Here is a 22,923-nt window from a genome sequence, read left to right as displayed (position 1 = left end):
GAAATGGCATAGACAAATTCGAACCCAGGCCTTTTACAGACGATACGAAAGAAGAATGATCATAATCACATGAAAAAGTGCTAGCCGTGAGAGCTTGAAATGATGTGTTTTGTTGTCATTAGTGGAACTTACTGTATGTTCCGTGTGGCAGTTATAATTGAGTATGGCAGTTACAGTATAACTGATAAAATAAAATATGCGCTGACTGATGACGGGTACGTCTACGTCTACGAGTGTTCCGTAAGAAAATGATCTGAACAGTTCGCGTTGTATTCCCAAGTGAGTGTCTCTACTGTCACTGCCCTTATTGGTACATAGAACATTTCATTACTTCATACAGTCAAAGACGGACGATGCAGTTTTTTTTTTTTTTTTTCCTTCTTTATTTTAAAGAGATTTCCCCAAATTGCTTCACCTTTTTTGATTACAAATGGCAAATGAAGCATCCCGAGCTTTTGCCAACAATGACATGATACCTTAAAGACATCCTGTGCAAAATACAGTCACAGTAAAGAGGGAGGTATACGAAGGCCTTCGTAGCCTAGTGGTCAGGAGCGTGAATGCATTAACACACGCTCTTTGAGTAACCCGGGATCCAAGTCCTTGACCGATAAATACGGTCGATCTGCCAAACCCACACTGGACCAGAATGTGACTTGTGGAGGAGGCCTGCAGTGGATTGACAACGGCTGCAGGTTTATTTATTTATTTTTTATGTAATATGTAAAATAAATTCATATGGAATATAAATTTAATCACACAAGGCTTCACGAAAGCGCAAGTTCTGGCACAGTCTACCTCACTAATTGTATATGGATAAATAAATTTTCTGTTTATACTCCTGGACGACCGCAAAACATCAGAGGAGTTCACAAGACAGAGAGAATACAAAAAAAAAAAAAAAAAAAAAAACGTTCTACGTATTTAGTAGTCAAGCGACTTGAATCACAGTCACTCAAAGTGAGGGCAATTTTATACCTTCGCACTTGACCACTCAGCTGCAGACGCCGTTATGCTTAAAGTCGACTTTACAAACATATTTTCGATTTTTTGATACATTCCTTGTGATAACTGGTTGCCTTGCTCTCAGGTTGCGTATATAACAGCAACAGTGGAACAGATCATTGAACCGCCTTTCGATGAAGAAGAAAAACCTAGCATTCTGGTACCAACAATCATATTTCTTTCAAATGACCACAAATCACGTTTACTCATGATTGGTACAATTCTTATTAATCCATATGTGCTACATACGTTAACATGTAGTGAGTGCTACAGCGGTAGCCAGATCAAAAGCAGAAGGAAGGGAGGGGATTAATATGCTCTCATCTTTTCTTACATTGTAACTGTTTGTTCTTTACTGATATGGAAGTGATCAGGATCATATTTATGATAAAATAAATAAAAAAATTTCTGTTTATACTTCGAGACGGCCCCTCCGAGTCCCTCTATGATATTTTTCGAAAAGCCCTCAACACATTTTAACAACCCTTGATCTTTCGCTTTCCCCTCCCCGCTGGCGGATCTGGCCATGTAGTTTCGCCCCAGTAGCTGAGACCGTATATTAGTACACACGAAATTCTTAAACAAGAAAGAAGGCAAATTTGAAGCTTTTAGGTTTTAATTGGGGTATTGAATACTCTTTAATACAAAGTTTATTATCTAAAATAGGCTACTCATATAGCCATTAAGTGGCCAGAGTGAGTTGCACACATGGTCAAGAATATGATATTAAGTGGAATGGGTATTTCAACAAAAGAGAAATCATTGAGATTCGTCTGTCATACTATGATAGCACTGAAATTTCGATTACATTAAACTATGAAAACAGTTTACTGTAATTTATTTCATTATGAAGATTTTAATGCAAGTTTCACAAAATGTTTCGTCTACTAAAATTAATTTTTAACCTTGAATTAATGACAGCAGAAATGAATAAATTGTAGCAAAAGATGTGCCATACGTTGTTGCCAGCTTATCTGAGGCCGTCAACATCGTTACTTTTTATGCAAAACTGTCTCTTATTGTCTCTTACGGGGTGGTAAGGGATGTCAAAGCGAGCGGCTTAATTGACAAATTAGTCAGATAGACGCCACACAGCGGGATCATGGGAGCAGGCAGTCACTTAGGACGTCCGGACTTTTACACGACGAATACGCGAATTTTGGCGTTCTCATATTGTCCCCTACAGTGCTAGCGGAGCTACCGGTCTGCAGTACGAAACAGCAGAGCGTCTGCTGAATGCAACCGTCAGAGAAATGCTCGCTTTATTTGCATATATAAAACAATGACCTGTCGTCGCTGCGATGCGGCTGCCCTTGTGCCCTCAGTGACACGTCATTCAGCTGTTATCGTATCATCCAGAGTCAGGTAACGGGTATTAATAGGCTCCTGCTGGAGAGCAAAGGTCCTGTTTTGAACCAAAGATGTTAAGGGAGAATGCTATCTGCGACTCGTTTTCAGCTCTGCTATCATAAGGCTGTGTTGCTAAGGAAATCGCTTTTGTTAATGACTTCAGAAATATTCTGAAAAAACCTCGTATTTCAAAGGCGGCGCTTGGAACCGAATGTCGATGAAATGTAATCAAAGGATTCTTCACTATTGAAAAAGATGATTTTCATTTAACACTTTGCAGAGAGAGGGAGTCTCGCAGGATATCTTTATATATAGCGATGGTTCGAACAGATGGCAGTCCTCTAATGGATCCTATATCGTCTCTGCCACCTATACTGGAACGCCCAGGGCTGCTATATTTCGCCGCCTTTTGCGTGATTGTCATTATTGTTGTGGGCGTAACTGGTAACCTGCTTACGATCATAGCCTTAATTAGGTGTCCGAGAGTTCGTAGTGCAACGGCGGCTTTTATAATCAGCCTCTGTGTGGCCGATTTAATTTTCTGTGCTGTGAATCTACCGTTTTCTGCTTCACGCTTCATTAATCATAAATGGGTTCACGGAGAAACGCTGTGTGTACTGTTTCCTTTCCTGAGGTACGTAAACGTGGGATTGTCGCTGTTGTCTATTACCGCCATTACTGTCAATCGGTATATCCTGATTGTTCATCAAAATCTTTATAACAAAGTCTATAAGAAGAGATATATTTCTTTGATGATTGTCTTTATCTGGACTTTTTCATCGGCTGTTATCTTGCCTACACTGCTAGGAAAATGGGGAAAATTTGGTTACGATCCTTCTATACTTAATTGCTCTATCCTGGAAGTGAATGGTCGGTCATCCAAGACGTTTCTTTTCGCCTTCGGTTTTGTGGTACCATGCATTGCAATTGTGGTTTGCTACGCCCGGATATTTTGGGTGGTTCGCCAAAGCCAGAGTCGCATGCACAAGCATACTGGTGGCCACGAGACTCAAGAACAGCGCAAGGATCGGGAAGCGAAACGACGCAAAGAAGAGTGGAGAGTCACAAGAATGGTCCTAATCATCTTCTGCTCTTTCCTGTTTTGCTATCTCCCCATCACTATAGTCAAGGTAAGAAAACATCGTATACCTTTTACAAAGTAACTGAAATATTTTAGAGAATATATTATTGAAGTGCGATCTTCCTGTAATTTTACTGGCAGAATCAGAAATTGTTTATGGGGGGGGGGGGTTAGGAATAAAAATCGTACAACCATTAAAATGCACAGCAATGTACTGTAATTTGTATCCTTAACTTTTATTACATTTTTAAGACATCCAGAGAATGTCTGGTTCTTCCCATTTCTTGAAGATACTGTTTTAATGCGATTCGAAATTGTTCTCCTTGGATATTATTATCGGAGTGGAACTTATCATCCGCCTGGAATGGTCCAGTTTCGGATCCCATCAATGAGAGAAGAGAATGATTTAGTCGGTTCTGGGTGATTGTTTGCCAGAGAAAATTGCGGTCTCTCATGGAATTCTCTCCAGTTTTTCCATCCTTCAAGTGCATGCAAACTAGCCTTAGAATATTTTCAATTTATAGACGCCATATCCTGCATTTCAGAGGCTAAATTATTAAATACCATAACTCTTCGTCTTAAATATTTACACCAGTACAGCAGTTTTTATTCTTGAATCCTGTTTCACTGAAATCAATATATGATTGAAACTTCATCATACTCCGAAACAGACTATTATTATTATTATTCTTATTATTATTATTATTATTATTAGTAGTAGTAGTAGTAGTAGTTTATTTATCTAACACCCCTGTACAGACATTATCAAGGAGGGTGGCTAATACAGACATCCTACAAAAAATTAGGCGGCAACATTGAAAATCACAAAAAATATAAGAATAAATACATCAACAATCACTTGATGCAAGCAACAGTCACTATGAGTGAATCTCATAGAATTTCTGCAGTCTTTACAGAGTCTTTTGAAGACACAAAAATCGTTCATTACAGATGATCAACAGTTCATAGGCATAAATTGCGCAGAAATATATACTCTCCTCTTCATTAAATTTGTAGTGTAGATACAAGTTCGCTGCTATCAGCTTCCTGTAAGTTTTGTCACGGCAGTACCCGTTTGGGTCGATTTTGAAGGCTAAAGGGCTCCAGAGTATTGGCAGGAAACAGCTGCCTTAATCCCTCCATGTGATGGAGAGCGCTTCAGAAACTATGAGGGTAGAAGAGCCGGGACCCGTGGCCTGACCACAAGATTATCAATTTGAGGGGCATCTAAACTCCAAGTCAAAAGTTGTGCAAGAGTGCGGATGTTACTCATGGTGACCATCTGTATCCACGAAGCTAGGTTTAAGTTTGTATAAGTATGGATTTTGAAATTGTAAAGGGCTTCCCAGCAATCCTATTCAACCACCGGAGCACCCAGTATTCCAGGCTGAGAAACTTCCTAATATTTGGGGCAGAGAACCAAATAATTGAGGCATAGGGAAACAGGAACAATACATCTTTGGATGTATTGCAGTCTTGCAGTCTGGGATTCGAAATCAACAACTAGTGACCCAATACATCTTTGGATGTATTGGGTCACTAGTTGTTGATTTCGAATCCCAGTTATTTCCTGTCTTACAGCCCAAATGGCAGCGAGAGTTTTTGTTCTGGTGTTCTGAAAGTGCCTTTTAAAGGTAAAGCCCTCATTCCAAGGTCAGTGTTGGTGCTGACTTTCTTAATCTGTGTTCCATCTATAGATAACTCAATTCTATCCGTTATCTTCTTATTAGTTATTGTCAGTTGTGCTGACTTGTCAGAGTTTAGCCATAAACCTATTTTACCTAAGTATAAATGCAGTTCATGAAGTTGAGCGTTGGGGTGGGAATTGACGTCGGACACAAGGGCTAGTTTGCTAAAGACAACAACATACTTAATATCATCGGCGTATGAAATAAAACTATAATTCTGCTATAGAAAAGTTCCAGGGCGGCCGCGAAAAGCAAAGCTGATAAAACACCTCCCCGAGGGATGTCCCAAGTGACGGCGTATTCTTCACAAAATTCTTGATGTTGTACGATTAGGTGCCTTGGCTTAAAAATGGTCTCGATAATCTGTAATAGTCAAAAGCAATAGTCAATTTGCCTTCAATGCGGAAGTAAACTGACAAAATATTTTCAAGGCAGATAAGGAAACATTATCAAAAGCTGCCTTAATGTCAAGGAATATGATATCAATTTGGGCTTTTTCATTTAAAGCTTGTTGTACTCTGAAGAGAGTCTCCAACAAATTAGTAATGGATCTTCTTTGTACTACGGTATGGAGGTGGGGTGGCCTGTGCGCAAAACACCGTTGGATTAAAGCAGAGAGGATGGCTTTTCCAAAGAGTTTTAATAGCGAACAACTGATCAATATGGGCCGAAAGTCTGAAGGGTCTTTAGGGTTGTTCTTTTTTGGCACTACTTTGGGAGGTGCATTATGGCCACAGAAGCCGATGCGCCAACAACAAAATAAAAAAAAAATAAAAACACACTTGAATGGTGAGGAAATTTCACAGCGTATTGGGCAGTGATTCTGACTGTAATTTAATTTGAGGGGTGACATTTTTTATGTTATTCAGATTATTATACAATATGATGTTAGCAGTCACTTCCATGTTTTGAAACGATACGTTCGACTGCACTGCAAGTTAATATGTGTTATCTATCTCGACACTATTCATTTCTTTCGAGTAACAGTTATTTTACGTTGCCTATTCTGTTTCCTGACATATCACACAGTAATACTACACCTGAGTAAACAGACCTCTACGGAAAAGTGCACAAGTGTTACAGTACTTAACGGATTAATTTTTCATAAATTAATAATCCAATGAGCGAGGTCGGTTTCACGTTCATCCCAAAAACGATATGTCTAGAACTGATGAATACCAGGAAACTGAGGTATTGAACCGTCAGTGATTCCATTTTAAGCCAATAAGCATGTCTCGCATTGATGATGGAAGACTATTGTTAATTTTCTACACATTTGGTACCGAAGATTACTGAAAACAGTGTGTCGCGAATCTTCTATTCCACTGATAAATCTGACGATATCAGATAAAACGATAAGTCTGACGATATCAGAAGTGCTAGTGGGAACGGAAGCTCTTGAAAACAATTAAGATCAGATTCAACAAGAGACAGATACAGAAGAAAGAAATTATATAGTTTAGCAATGACAGATCTCAAAGTGGAAAACAATACACAAGACCCACGAGGTGGATTCTGAAAATCCTGTCGATTGCGTCCGTTAACTACTTGTCATGCGTATTTTTCGTTTGAGTTGAGCTCTATGGGAAGAAAGATAGCTCGTCTGCAGCACATGCTTCCATGTACGCTGCAGAGGATGATTAGGACCATAAAACAGCGCAGCGTGATCGCTCTGGACCCGATTAATTCAATATACTAATTTTTCGTCTATTAAAAAATATGGATTCATCGGTTAACTGGGGATAATATTTATTTCCATAAATTATGAACCTGAGAAAACTCGGTATAATCTCTGAAGTAGTTAAAATGGGCACATATTTTGGATGCGATCATCTCGGCCTCTTAAGTAGTTTGTGTAAACCTGTTTATTTTCTAAATAAACGAGTATATTTGTTATTTTCTTGTATTTGCATACAGAAACTATATTTTATCCCTGAAATTACTAGGCAGACTCGTTTAACGAGTCTGCATTAGTAATTTCAGGGATAAGATGTAGTTTCATCTTATCCCTGAAATCATCCCCTCTCAAACATTTGTTTGAGAGGGGATGATGAACGCAACGAAAGATATGTAGCAGATCCTTCACAAGAAAAAATCTCCAGCTAAAAGATTTGCCCACCTGTTACACATATGTTAATAAAAACCACTATGGTTTTTATTAACATTTTAATGTCGTCAGTAAAGAAGTCTATCCAGGGCTACGATAAAACTACTCATAAAAAAGATGTTCCATTTGTTTAACGCAACACGTGCGAAACGATTAAACCAACCATACTGCAGCAGTTGAAAAACAACGAAAAGGGGTCAATATCCAAATTTTAGAATACAAAATATTATAATTTTCGATAACGTACTGTATTTTCGATCATATCCAGGTTTTGTGCCTTACACAAGATTAAAAATAGACTTTTCTAATCTTCAATTTATATTTTTTTTACTCCTCACTAGTACTTGCTTTCACGCTTGTTTTGGAGAGATACAAGAATTAGTTCTCATTGTGGGAGTCGTAAATATCTGATAAAACTCCAGTAACGTACTTATTTTTCCGGTAGTCAAGAAGCATTATTCTTCTTTATAAGAAAAATACACAATTTTCCTTGTAATTCAAAAAATAACTATGGAAAGATACGCGTAGCGGAAATTCACGCCTCATTACACACCAAAAGCAACAGGAAAAAACCAATTTATTTTCATTTTCAATGAAATCTAATAAAATTTAAAGTATTCCACTGTAATAATCAATGTTAAAAAGTAGTAAGTCGTTTCCCAACCACATAATTTCCTTTGAAAGTGTACATTATTTGATATGACCATCTTGAAATATAATGAAATCGAGCTCGATTTAATCGATTTACGATTAAATCGACTAAAGTACCTCAACAACTTTTTTTCACATGCCATTAAGAGTGTTAATACAGTACTACTATTTTCACAACTTGATCAGCCTGCAAGCATTCTAAATTTGCTGGGGCTCTCGCCATTTCTGGCAGTGCTTCTTAGTTAAGCTTGCCAAAATAGGTTATCGTACTCCATGCACGAGCAATACGTTCACCTTGCGAATTGACACCAGACGGCAACCGGGATTAAAAACATAAAAAGGCAGCACAGAATTAAGTTGAAAATGGAGGGAGAAGAGCTGCGTACCAAGAATAGCTCAAGAGCATATTGAAAGACCAATCATTCACCATGAGGCAGACAAGACACTAAAAATACTTCACAATAACTAATTTAATTAAAAAAAAGAAACAAAGCATGAATTTTCGTTTCTCCGTCTGGTATTAACATGTTAACTTTTATGTCAATTTACAGTAGTATTTAAATATAATCGTACATCATTTTTGAAAAAAAAATATATTTTTTTAAATGAAACTAAAAATATCTTAAATTCTTCAGCTTCCATCAGGCAACCATTCTTGATAACTCCCCATTTTTTACTGGATGAACATTTTAAATGAGAACCCATGAAAATGCGAATAACTTCGAGTAAAAGAGTGCTAAATACATAAAATTTACAAATAACATTCTTTATTCTGTACATGGTGTTTCTATCTATCGACAACCTAGAAAAACACAAATGCGCATGCTCAGTGTAAGCGGAAATGAATATGGCGTTCAGCACAGAAGAACTTGTGTTATTGGTTGGAAAAGTTACCTCAAAACAAAATCGTTTAAAACTATCAACATGATTTTTGTAGGCAATTTCGATGTCTAAAGGAACCGACAAAATCTAGTATGGAATCTTGCAATAATGTTCGGGGATTTGGGAATGTGAATCGTGTTCCCGCGACTGTTATGACTGAGGGTCGTTTAGCACAGATTTCGCTGTGTTAGTTATGTGTAATCATGATGGTCATTTTTCAAATTTTGTGACAAAATGAGTAACATCAGAGAATAAAACTGTTAATTATAAATTAACGTTACTGGCATATCCACGGATTCTCATTTAAAATTATCATTCTGAAGACAGTTTACAGACCGATTCAGGCTCGTAGATCAGCTGGCTTTGTGAAATAAAATGCTAACAGACAGCAGCACATGATCAAATATACCTTTCATAAGTGAAATATGAATACCGATTAACAGTATTTTCAAAGAAAATTTACATAGAAAGAATGACTGTTTTTAACTAATATTTTAGGATATAATTTCTTCATATATTCATACACCGATGAGCCAAAACATTCTATGATCAGCGAGTCGTTATACAAATCGAAGCAACTGCAGTTGAACTACGGCGCGTGCGCGGGTCGGGACACGGTGTACAAAAAACACCGTAACTCACTATCAGGTGTATAAAAAACACCCGATACTGAGCTCCGTTAATCAGTGTTACTCTTGTTCTTTAGATGGGAAAGGCAAATTGGCCTTTGTCAAACGACATAATGGCCAGACGACTGGGTTTTTTCCCCTGCTGGCTCCCTAGTATGGGCAACCCAGGGAGCAGGATTGCTGGCACTCACTGGTATTGCACTACCTCCAGTGGATGCAGGATTTCATGCGCGATTTGTGCTACAGTAAAATCAGACCCAGGTAATTCAACATACTTTTCCAGGACTGCTTCGTAAAGACTATATATTTACAAGTTCTCAAGGTAGAGTTGGGCTTATACCTGGGAGCTACCCTGATTAAAGAACACAATTACACACAGAGATACACGAGTGTTTAATGATATGTACAGAGCATATAATTATATGTAAATATATCTTGTATATAAATCATGTATATACTTTGATGTACATAATCTTGAGACTGTATATTGTGTGTAATTAATAAAGGAATGAAAACTGAATGGGTCAGAGCATATCCGAAACGGCATGAGTGGTGGGATGCTCACGGTCAGCCGTGGTTAGTACCTACCGAAAGTGGTCCTAGGAAGGGAAACCCACAAACCGCCGGCGAGGTGTTGGACGACCACAGCTCATCGATGCTCGAGGTAAGTGAAGGCCCTCCCGGATGGTACATGGCAACAGAAGGGGACTGTGGCGCAACTCGCCAGTAATTGGAATGCTGGAGACGGGAGTAACGTGTCACAACACACAGTACATCGAACCCTGCTTAAAATGAGGCTGCTTAGTCGCAGACCGCTCCGAGTGCCCATGCTAACCACAGTTCAATGGCGACAGCGCCTACAATGGGCACGCGAGCACCGAAACTGGACCTTGAGTGATTGGAAGAAGGTAGTCTGGTCCGATGAATTGCGTTTCCTGTTGCACCATGTGGACGGCCGGGTACGCGTGCGTCGTTTACCTGGAGAAGTGATGGTGCCTGGATGCACAGTGAGACGAAAACAAGCCGGTGTCATGCTTTGGGCGATGTTCTGCTGAGATACCCTGGGTCCAGTCATCCATGTGCCAAGCACTCTGACATCTACCACCTACCTAAACCATATCAACTCTCCAAGAGACGGGAGGCTAACAAACTGAACTTCACTGAACAAACTGAATTAATCATACTAACTGAAAAAGATACTTATAGCGTCTTCACTCAATATGCACAAGACCTCTTCACAAGAAGGCGGACTCTCCCGCATCCACAACCACAACAGCAACAACCATGAAATGAATAACCTATGACAGCAAACAATACAAACCAACAACTAACTGCCTCAGAAAAAAAAAAAAACATGATAAGAAACCAATCACACGAACCGGACCTAACCCACGAAAAGTGCACACCCGATATGTGGACTTCCCCCGGACGGGACGCAGCCTCACAAGTGACTTTCTACTCAGCTGAATTCCAACCAGCCCAATGAGACCGTAGAGCTTTCTGCATATGCCAGCCATAATGGAAATCAGTGCCGGCGCCCTCTGGACCGATCTTTCTTTCCCCCCCTTCCCTACTCGCATGGGCATGCCCCACTGACTTATAATGGGGTAGTCTCCTCTACTGATCCCATTTCTTCTGTCTTTCTCCTCCCGGTCTTCAGTCTCCTTTCCCTTTCTCTCTCTCTGCTCGCCAGCGTATACTCCACAGGTCAAAATTTAATAGTTCCAAATTAAGTTCGCTCACATTTCGGTCTTTCAATCTAGCGACCAACCCACGCAAACGTAAATTTTTTTTTTTTTTTTTTTTTTTTAGGTCCTAGCCACTGAAATCTCAGGAAACTAGGTGGCAGGACCTGCCAGAGTAAACTACAAATACTGGGTACCTGGTCTGCCTCCACGGGGCGAAGTGTGGGCAACGTCGGTCCTCAGCAGGGGTCTGGCGGCTAAATGGCCAGAAGAACAACGGTACACGACATCACACACTTCAAGATCCATATACTTTTAAATCTCTGGCCTTTGCAGTGAACTGTATCACACCTCAATGCAAACTACACGGAGATGGGGGTTACCCCTGATGTCATTTGACCCTAAACACATTATTATTATTATTATTATTATTATTATTATTATTATTATCCATATGATGCAAGGAAGCCTGAGGCTTATGCTGCACCAGGAAAAAAAAAAAAAAAAAGTTCCCGAGTAACCCTGAGACAGAGAGAGAGAGAGAGAGAGAGAGAGAGAGAGAGAGAGAGAGAGAGAGTCAAAAGTAGAAGGGAATCACCAAGAAAGAGAAGAATGATGATATCCAGCTCAGGACCCTGGGTGTGCCAAGCCCATACTCACCAGATGTGAGCCCCCGGGGTTAATTTTACACTTTACCTACCTAAACAGCATTGCTGACCAGATACACCCTTTCCTGGCAACGGTCTTCCCCTCCGGCGGTGCCATCTTTCAGCAGGATAATGCGCCATGCCACACTGCCCGGATTGATCAAGACTGGTTCGCGTAACATGAGGAAGCCTTCCAGGTATTTGCCCTGGCCTCCAAATTCCCAGACATCAATCCCATCGAGCATCCGTGGTTTGTGTTGGAACAGTAACTCAACCACTCAACCAACTGCGGCGTCTCAACCACGAACCTTACAGGAGTTAAAGGATCAGCTAGTTATGTGTTAGTACCAGATACCACAAGACGCATTTCGAAATCTTGTAGCGTCCATGCCTCGCCGGGTACGAACTGTTCTGGCTGCACGTGGAGGATCAACATCATAATAGGTAGGTGGTCATAATGTTTTGGCTGATCGGTGTATATTCGTCATATATAAAAAGTAATAGAAACAACCTGTTCCGTTGGAATGGTGCATACAAATTTGTACGTATGATACACTCAGAATTTTTTTTTTTTTTTTTCAGAGTTCTTTATTCCCTTTTAGTGTCGTATTTTTGTGAGGACATTGCGTTTTTTGTCTGGCGCCACCGGGGGCTCCCCCAACTCCGCAGTGGGCACATTGTTGTAGACAGTCTCTTGACAATAACACACAAATTAATACATTACGTTTGCTCTGCTGTCCCCAGCCTTCAGTTTCCCCTCCCCATCTAACTTAGAACTACTAGAGTTGGAATCATTGTTAAATTGCTGGAGCCCTACATCTAAAAACTTAATGACATCAAATCATATAACTAGTACTCCTTTTGGCTGACTCCCTACCTATAGCGTTTTTTTTCTTTTTTTCTTTTAGGTCCTAGCCATTGAAATCTCAGGAAATTATGTGGCAGGACCTGCCAGAGTAAATAACTATAATACTGGTGTACCTGGTCTGCCTCCACGGGGCGGAGTGGGGCAACGTTGGGTCCCATTAGGGGGCCCGGCGGCGAAATGACCAGAGGAGCAACGGTACACGACAATACACATATACAAGATCCATACACCTTTAAACCTCTGGCATTTACAGTGTTCTGTTTCACACCCACAATGTATACTACGCGGAGATGGGGGGAACCCCCTGATGCCGTTTGACACTAAACACACTCTACACTCTTGCTCTGCTGTCGTAATCCATGATATTGTTCGCCGCCGAGTGTTCTCTTTAACAATACGCACAGTTCTTGTCGGGGAGGATGGATTCCATTCTTATTGTCACATAGAATTTCCATTCTATGTGATAGATAGCTATCACACATTTTTTACAGTAACACTTTTGGACACATTCGATCAAAACAGACTACATTTAGATCAGGAGCAACAAAAGAGCCTATTGGCACTTTTTTTTTTTTTTTTTTTGTAATGGCGGTAATGATTACTTTTAAGATTTTTAAACAAGAGCATGGGGAGGATACATCCACTACCCTCAAAGGCTGTTGGGAAACAGTCCAAAAGAGGAAGTAATGATATTTTCAAAAATGATTCATATTAAAGGTTCATTTACTTTTATAATACATCTTTTTATATTTACTTTTGTATACATCTCGGATTATTTGTTTGTTAAATAAATAATAACATATTTTTTAAACTGTAACTTTAACATTTGTACAACTCTAAAACTTCAAGCTGTAATACTATTTTATTTTCAATTTCAATTTAAGTTTTTTTTTTTTTTTTGTACTCAATCGTGTTGCACCGCATTTTTTATAGTACAGTATTCAGATCAACAGTATTAACCACTACTTTATTTTGTTAAAATATGACACTTTTCAGTGTGAAACCATGTGTTTTGTTGAAAATTTTTTTTTTCTCAAACTTGGTTATGTATAATACGTCTGCACACTGAAAATATTTGAAAGAGTACTTCAATGATATTTTTGCACAAAAAAAAAATCCTGTGTTTGAATCAATTGTGTTTTGATTTACGTTTTCTCGCAGATTCGAATGGGTATGAAGAAGGATAAAAGCATTAAACTCATTTTAATTGTATACATCTCGGATTATTTATTTGTTAAATAAATTAGATGAATCGAGCATTTACAAGCTCATGGACACTTTTATTCCAAATTCATATTAATTAAAATGCCAAAGGGCATACATTACATGAAGATGCGGGGGGGGGGACACCATATCCTAAATATACATAATTCCTTACATCAGCTACTCACAGTTAAGATGTTCAAGAATATAGAACAATTCGATAGCTATAATAGGCTGCTCAAAGTCCATTCGTGTAAGTTAAACAGCGAGTTGCTAAGCCAGAAGTGCACGCAGCTTGTTGCTCAAGATTCATAATACTCTTGCAAAAAAAAAAAAAAAAAATCATACGAATAGTAAAAAAAAAACAAAAACCATACATAAATAATAAAACTAAATTAAATAAATCTATCAATAAATAAATAAAAAATAAATACTAAAACTCCCTCGACTTTTTTCTCAATCAAATTCACTATGATTATGTAATGCTTATTTATTTTCAAATAAACAAAGTTTTACTATGTTTACTATAAACATAGTAAACAAAGTGCAGTCAACGCTATCTTTATGCAAATGGCCATTGAACAATATAAAGAGGTATTAAAATGGAAAGTGAACATCATCGAAATTTCCAATAGTATCTTGAACAACTGCTTCGCCTTCATAATAAACAAAGCGTATACATGGTTTCCTTGAATTTAATATACTAAACGTATATTAAATTCAAGGAAATTAATAGCGTGTTGGCTCACTTTTTTCGTAATGACTGTTTAAATGCATCGTGGAAAACGTTCTACTAATTTTTGGTAGAAAGCTGGTGGTATTCCTTTTTAAAAGAAAAGTAGAGCACAGTACCTCCAGCATGCATTAGCTATACCAATTAAAAGAGTTGTCGTAGCCTTGCCTTCTGTGTTCAAATTCATCCCAAAGATATTCAGTTGAGTTGAGGCCGGTGCTCTGTGCTAGCCACGGCCATGTTCTGATATTGTCGGCACTTCCATAAATTGTCACAATGTAGGACGCAGGTCGCTGTAGTCGAATAGCCAAATGCAGATACAATAATACATGTATTTCATTTGATTGTGGGTCAAGCCCGCGTGATTGATAAACACAGTGCTGTTCTTGTATTCTGTCTTGTAAACTCCTCTGACTTCGTGAGGCTGTCCACGAGCATCAGCAGTACATTTATTATTATTTATAACTGTCCAGAACATCAATTCAGGACGCGTTTTTTTGATGGTTCCAAGCACTGAGACCAGTATACCTAGTCCTATACTACAGTAAATAAAACCTGATGACGCCTTCTCCAAGCTTCACAATTGAGACAACACACTAAAGTAGAAAGTGTTGCCCAGACATCCATCAAAGTTCATTGGAAGAGAACGTAGCGTCAAGTATTGTTCCACAGGGTCGATTTCTATTAATCTATAATCTAGGTGTGACTTGCACCACGTCAATCGACGATGTGCATTTAAATAAACAACAAATTTCTGTTTATACTCCGGGATGGGTACATAGGATCAAAGGAATTTATACGATAGACAATACAATAGCATCACCGTATTCAGCTGTCACGTGACTTCAATCAAGATCAATGCGTGTACTGCTGCTCCTCAGCACTGATCACTTGGACACGTGTTTTTGTATAAATGGTTTGCGGACTAGATGTCATAAAAACACTTAAAGGTTTACTTGTGGCAGCTGGCAACTCCAAACTTAGGTTCTTTAGGACCTGATGGCGAGATGACGTAACCATCCATATCAAGGTGTGTTGGTTCTTGTCTGTCACTAAAACCAAAAAACACCAACCTTGTCGTTTCTTGGGTTCAGTGCCACCTATGAATTTCTTTTTTTTTTTTTTTTCAATAAATTGCTAACTGTCGATTTGGAAATGTTTAATTACTGAGAAATGGCATGCACAACTTTCCTCAGATGACATCCAACTATCACATCCCACTTCTGAAATTCTCAGAACCGATCACTAATACAGATCAATTCTGTAGCTAGTGTTCCTCAGTGTGGTCCAGTTAGGTTCTTTCCCATGATCTAGTAAACTTCTGAACCCAAAATCCAAGCGAGAAGACGGATTTCAATATGGATATCTAAAACGTAGGCAAGTTTATTTAGTTATTAGGAAGACTGCGTCAATTTATGCAGTCATACTAATAAACTAATTAAATATTCATGTCGTAAAATGTCGTTATTAAATATTATCCTATATACTCTATAATGTGCTAACAATTTTAATAACATAACGTAATTTCGATTCATAACTGGTTCGAAATTTCGTTATGTAGATTTCAATAGTACAGAGTAATTTCGAATCAGTTAGAACCCCAGGGGCTCACATCTGGTGAGTATGGGCTTGGGCTCGACACACCCAAGGTCCTGAGCTGAATATCATCATTCTTCTCTTTCTTGGTGATTCCCTTCTACTTCTGACTCTTGTTCTCTCTCTCTCTCTCTTTTTGGCTGGTGCAGCAAAAGTCTCAGGTATCTTTACGCCATATGGCTAATAATAATAACTAAGGGGCTTCACCCTCTGCTCGCCAACCCCCCCCCGCGCACGCTTTTCAACGTAAAATGTAGAGGTATGACGGAGTAAGTCAAATCCTTTCTATGTAAAAGACACATCTATCGAAACGCACTGTTCGATATCTAATCAGGAAATGACATGTAATTATTTACCTGTGCATTTGTAGTGATATAAATGCCCTGCCCACTTGTACCACGTTACCTGCATCCCTCTTCTCACAATGGCTACCCCACCCCACCAAGCGGCATTCTCAAGGCCGAATAAATATCACTATGTAATTATTTAGCTGCGTTTACATAGGTCACTTAGGAAAAGGCCTTTTGCTTCGGGTTCCATAATGCATGAGGAATATTACTGCATCCGAAAGAGCAGGACTAAAATATTTACAAACTATACAAATGTTTAAAATATTTACAAAATACTGAACTATTTACAAATATACAAACCATATCGGGTACCTTCATCGGCTGGCATTACAATGGAACATCAAATGATGCCGGGCGTAGTCATGTATTAGACAGTGAAGCACGTGTACGAGTAGGTAGTTGGTTTTCGATGGAAGACAACAATGTAATTATTTATCCTGCGCATTTGTAGTGACGTAATTGCTCGCCCTCTTCTCCCATTGGCTCGAATAAATATCACTAGGAGGAAAACCTAGATTACAAGAGTAATCACTTGATATTAGTTATATAAACCAACTTATTCTTAGAGGGGGTTTAGCCAATAGCATTCCCCCCCCACCCCCATGATTGCGCTTATGGTGGGTATCATCTGAAAATACAGAGAGAGTACTTCAAGGCTCTTCCTACTCTAAAACAGACCCGAACAGTTAGTTGACGCCACTGTATTACAGATATCATAAAAAACGGAATTTTAACAACCTTTATAAATTAATTTTATTTTTTATTTCCTTTATTAATTTCAAATATTAGCATTAGCATTAGTTGAGGCATATGATGCAAGAAAGCAAGCTTATAGAGCATCAGCCAAAAAAAAAAAAAAAAAAAAGCCTTCGCATTTCATCCACCCGGCCACTCCAAATGTTTGTTTAGTTCAGCTTAAATTTATTTAAGCTATCAACTTCCACAACAACAACAGATGGAAGTCTATTCCAGCAGCCAGCTACCCGCTGGCTAAATGCAAACTTCCGCACATCTATTCTACAACTGTCTTTCCTCAATTTGAATGTATGCCCCTTCAGGTTCTTAATCTGAGCAAGCGGAAGTGTCCCATCAGCATTGGGCCTGCTCAAACCATTCAAAGCCTTGTACACCTCAATCAGATCACTTCGCAGGTGCCTAGTCTCTAGCTGCTGGAACTTGCAGAATTTAAGCCTCTCTTGGTAAGAGAACCCCTTTTGTTCCTCTCACCAACCTTGTTGCCCTTCTCTGTACTCGTTCTAGCAACTCTACATCCTTTCTAAAATGAGGCCTCCAGACCTGTACGCAAGGTATGGCCTGACCATTGCCTTATACAAAGGTATAATTACCTCTTTGTCTCTGCTAGCAAAATTCCTATATATCATCGAACTCCATGACCTGCTCTGGCAGCCCGTCTGCACTGCTCAGAGAACTTCATATCCGACTGCACAATTACTCCTAGGTCTTTTTAATTCTCCACCTCCTTGTGTGCTACTACATTCAGGGAGGTGGAGAAGGAAAAAGACCTCGAGATAATCGTGGAATTTTATATAAAACATAAAAACAGAGAAATGAAATTAATTAATGGATTATAATTTGCAATAAGAATTACAATCATGAATAAGTCTGACCTGTCCGTACTAACTCGAAGGTAATTTAAAAAATAAATAAATAAATAAATGAGTGTACTTGGCTTATTATTGTTAGGACTATAATGTCAGTTGACATCTACTTTTAAAAAGTAAAAATAACTGAAACAGGCCTCCAACCAACGACACTTCAAATCTCGATAACTATGTATGTAGTTTCTTTAGCTTACTCGATCTGAAACACTGGAATAAAAACAAACGTGTACTATATCCATTACTTGCTACGAAGTTCTGCATTGAATGATCAAATTTACGCTTTCGTTGACGAAAGTGTAAATTTAATCAAAATGACTGGGATTCCGCATCATTAGTGACCAAAAGTGAGGCTATCCTCGTTACTGCCCACCATTAATTCTGGTGGTCGGTCGATAGCTTTTAATAAAATAAAATGTTTGTATCCCAGACGGCAGAGAAATTTTGAACTAAACAACAGGAGTTTTCAATTTGCAAGTACTGTATTTGTGTATTTCCTGGAAAGGACTTCGTACATATTCACAGAACTTCGTAAGCGGCCGTAGCGAGCTTACGAAGTTCTGCCAGAGTTATCGCCTGGAATATATTATGCACAAGAAATATCATCCGGGTAAAAAGTATAAAGAAATAATTGCAGTAGGTCCAGATTTTTCAGCTGGTACCCTGCTTCCATTCGTAAAAGATTGAAGGTTGAAATGCAGTAGAAAGAGTCTTTTCAATGTCTGAAAAGAAGGGGGTCAGTACGATAGGTCGTCTCCGCTTCAACGTATATTTTAATCCAAAAATCACGTGGTGTAATAATGATTTTCCTTTAATTATTCCTTCACGATGATACATCAAGTATCGCCTTTCTCCTTCCGACTTATTAACTCCTAACATCTTCGAAAAATGAGATGGAATAACAGCATCGATAACTGTTGCAAACAGCAGGGGCGGAATGGCCCATGATCGAGCGGCGATCACAGCCAGGGCCAACAGAAATTTAGGCCAACGACTACTAGTCATGCCACGAGAAGTGATTCAGTTGGGACAAAATTGTTAGGAGCGACCGGGACGAAAAACCTCTCTGAATAAGTCAGAGGTTTTGAAAAATTTCAAGCTCCTCTACGCCACACAACTGATTAACGTAGTAAAATACAGTATTACATTTAATTATTATTATTATTTTTTCATAGTGCAGCACTTTTTTATAACATTCTAGCAACTTCGGCGACAATATATATTTTTTAAAATTTAACGGACAATCGGCTTTAGCGGACAGGTTCGAAATCCCCATATAGTTGAAGTTAATGGTGTTTTATATAAAACTCACAGTCTTAAAACAGAATACGAGAAAAACAATTGGCTTGGCAATATCAAAAAATATTGTCAGGTCAAATCTCAAGAGGAATTTATCGAATTCAAAATGTATGAATACGATTTATGAAGAGCAAAAACAGGACAGCTGTTTGAGGTGACTCAGAAAGGGCGTGATTTTGTCTCTGGAAAAGAAACTGGAAGTGTCACAAAATACCCAATAAAGGTGACCATTGCAAAAATGTAATAAAATTGTAATTTAGATGTAGGATAGATTTTGCTGTAAAGATCCAACTATATCTATAATTCATAGAGTACATCTAATTAATTATTGTTCTTTATTATCTAATAAATGCTGAATTATGATTTTACATTGTACGCAATTTTCATTTATTATTTCTTCCAGCCGAAAGTTAACACCAGATTAACTGGCTTTTCAATGAACTGCCTACTTCCCAATCCCACTACACCGATTAAACGGGACTACAGTGTAATTTTATCTCTCTAGTGTTGTAATGACTGTTTTACTCTTTACTTTTAAATCTGTTTCAGTTTATTTTTGCAGGTGGCGGACAAGAACGTGAAGTATCCGGAACTGCACATTATTGGCTACATTCTCATATACTTGAGTGCCTGCATTAATCCCATCATATACGGAGTTTCCAATAAACAGTATCGACAAGCATACAAGACCGTATTGCTCTGTCGGAGGCCACGTACTCTCAGTTTCAGTGGAAATAGCCCCCAAGCTCCTCAAGATAGCTCCGGAGCTGCTCGTACTACAATTTCTTTAGTGACATCGCATGTCCTACCTGAATCCGATTCAGTGTTTGTCGATGAAAAACCTGTGTAATTTGATACAATATCAGCTAGCGTATGGTGACAAATGGTAGCATGGACTGCTCTAAGTATGGTTTAGTAGTAGATGTTGATATATTTCGGAGAAATAATTAAAATCTAAAACTCCAAGTATAGATGCAGAAATTATCGACAGAGGCAGAGAAACGTAAATTCTGGAAATTACAGGTAAAAAGAGATCTCCTTGTGGTTTCTTCTCCTTCATTCCTTTATTCCGTAGATGTACGAATGAATAATTTTTAAAAATCTTAGAAATGAGAAAGACCACATTACTCATGCCCAAACTGGTAGATAGTATTACTTGCACAAATGAAATCTATTTATATTGTTATGTGGGGGTGGAGGAGGACAATGCCAACTAGAATATCCGAGTTGTGAATTCTAAAAAAATACTAAAAAATAAAAAACATTCTCTCGTATTATTCACATCGTTAAAAAGTGCCTATCCGATTCCTTCTTGAATTTTTCCAAATTCTGACCTTCGGCCAGCCTTGCAAGCAACTTATTCGACACAATTGCAATAAAATGTCTTCAACAGTTTCAAAAGTTCTCTTTTGGCTTAAATGGATTCGGAAATGCTGGCAAAAAAAATCTCTTTGAAGTTATCTTATATACAAAGTTAACCAACCAAACAGAATTCCTTCCCCCCATAAGAATCTTGGGTGAGATCTAAAGAATAGGGACAAATCCTAGGACTTCAGCAAGTGAAAAATAATTTGCAAGTTCATATGCCCGAACATACTTTGTTTGTTTGGTGATATATTTCCTTAGAAAATTTATAACAACGAGCCACATATATCTGCGATTATATATAATAAATAATCATATATTATTATTTATTATACATAAATAATTATATATCAAATTGCAATTGCAATTTGATATATAATAAATATAAATATCAAAATAATAAATAACCGCAGATATACAGATATTATTTATCTATATATCTGCAGTTATATATAATAAATACTTTTTGTGAAATGCTTTTCTCAGTTAACCATTTACAAACAGCACATAAAGATTTATCTATTATCCTATGCACTCTGTAACCATTCATCTACTGATTTAATTTCCAATTTAGTGATAATGCCATGTTATCGTTTAATTTTTTATTGATCTCTAGGACTTGGCGTATCTTTTCCTTCATGAATCATTATTTTTGGTGCTGTTTGTCACTCTCAATCCCCTTTTGTTTCCTATATTTCGCTTTCATATAATGAAAATTATCTGTATCTTTCCAGCTGTTTCTGTTTTCTTTTCATTTCGTTATCAGAACGCCCTCTTGTCATTTGTTTCTGTTTGGAATTTTCATTGCGTCTTTCCAGAAATCAGACTTCACATCTCACTATTTTAAAGCTAATCATTTCTTTTCTATTATTCTACTGCTCTTATTTGATCATATAAACAGGTCAGTTCGGAAATAAATAAGCATAACCAGAGAAACTCTCTCTCTCTCTCCCTACCCCGCCCGCCTTTTTTATTCAACGAGGTAAAGGTGGTCTTTACTACTATTTTCGAATTAAATTCGGAAATATTGATTTCTCCCCAGCTTCTAGGTGGTAGATGACTTTCATCAAGCGGTGCAATAGCACCACTTCGCTTATTGGAGGCTTGAAGTGATGAAACCTATGTTTAGACTCCAGAGCAAAGTTTCCGGCACCCTCTCCCTCCCCATTTCCTTCAACCCATGCACGGTTCTAAGAACCATAGGTTTTGATACCTTTCGTTTTTGGAGTTTCATAAGAAAAATCTCATGAATTTTAATTGAAAATAATAATAACAAAAGGAAATAACAAGATTCCAAATTCAAAATACAGGGTGGTTATAATTAAAGTGCATCGCTTTTGCTACCAATAGTTAAAAACCATGAATTCCCCCCCCCCAGAAATTAAATATTAAACAGTGTCTAGAAAAAAAATTTAAAAGCAACACCAGACTGTGTTTGATATCGTATTCAGCCATGCAGCAGAGCCTCAATTTGATCCAGTTATTTGGATTATGGCCAAATAACTGGATCAAATGACAGATGACAAAACATTCGCCAATGATGCTTCTGATCAAAAGCTGCTCGAAGGCAGCAGATCAAAGTCTGTCCTTGATCTGAATCAGATCAAGGTAAGGTGGATGTTGAATCAGTGTGGCATGGAATGACTTGCGGCAGGAAAGGTAATAGTTGGGGTATGTTACAGGCCAATTGCTGCTGAGGAGTATGACAAAAATGTCTTTAAGGCAAAGTGAATGGTCTAGTAAGTACGATTGTCTCATTGTGGACGACTTATACCTACCACACGAGGAGACTAGAATACGTAGACCTGAAATATACTATACTATAACAAGTTTTGAACAAACTGGATGATTACTACTTATCACAGCAAGTCCGAAAGAGTATAAGGGGCTCTAATATCCTAGACTTGGTTCTCACTAAGGAGCCTAACTGTATTAAAAACTTGACTGTGGGGTACCAATAACAGGCAGTGACCACAACACCATAAATTGGGTTGTATCTGAAGAAAGCGATGTGGTCAAAAGTAAAGACAAAAGCTTCAATTTAAAGAGAAGGGATCATAATGAATCAGATATTTCTTGGGCTCAGTTAACTGGAAAGACTACTATATGGTGTTGGATACAAAAATATTCAAGTTATTTATCCTCGAAGCTACAAATGTTTCTAA

General features: G+C 38.2%; 1 protein-coding gene across 1 annotated transcript; it reads left to right on the top strand.

Annotated features, from left to right (window-relative positions):
* Positions 1 to 2,201: 2,201 nt before the first annotated feature.
* On the top strand, positions 2,202 to 21,044 carry LOC150084782 (G protein-coupled receptor moody-like). Its single transcript, XM_090375540.1, has 2 exons — positions 2,202 to 3,485; positions 19,956 to 21,044. Exons 1-2 carry the CDS (start codon positions 2,673 to 2,675, stop codon positions 20,241 to 20,243), a joined length of 1,101 nt encoding a protein of 366 aa, XP_090231666.1. The 5' UTR covers positions 2,202 to 2,672; the 3' UTR covers positions 20,244 to 21,044.
* The last annotated feature ends 1,879 nt before the right edge of the window (positions 21,045 to 22,923 follow it).

The sequence above is a fragment of the Mastigoproctus giganteus genome, chromosome 6 (genome assembly GCF_048544385.1).
Source record: "Mastigoproctus giganteus isolate SK-2022 chromosome 6, ASM4854438v1, whole genome shotgun sequence".
In the NCBI taxonomy this organism is placed as follows: Eukaryota; Metazoa; Arthropoda; class Arachnida; order Uropygi; family Thelyphonidae; genus Mastigoproctus; species Mastigoproctus giganteus.
Note: the sequence above shows the minus strand (reverse complement) of the source record. Positions and strands in the feature narration are given on the sequence as shown.

Coding starts and splice junctions, on each gene's coding strand:
- LOC150084782 (XM_090375540.1), top strand. CDS start 2,673: ATGGTTCGAACAGATGGCAGTCCTCTAATGGATCCTATATCGTCTCTG. Junction 3,486..19,955: donor TCCCCATCACTATAGTCAAG/GTAAGAAAACAT, acceptor TTATTTTTGCAG/GTGGCGGACAAGAACGTGAA.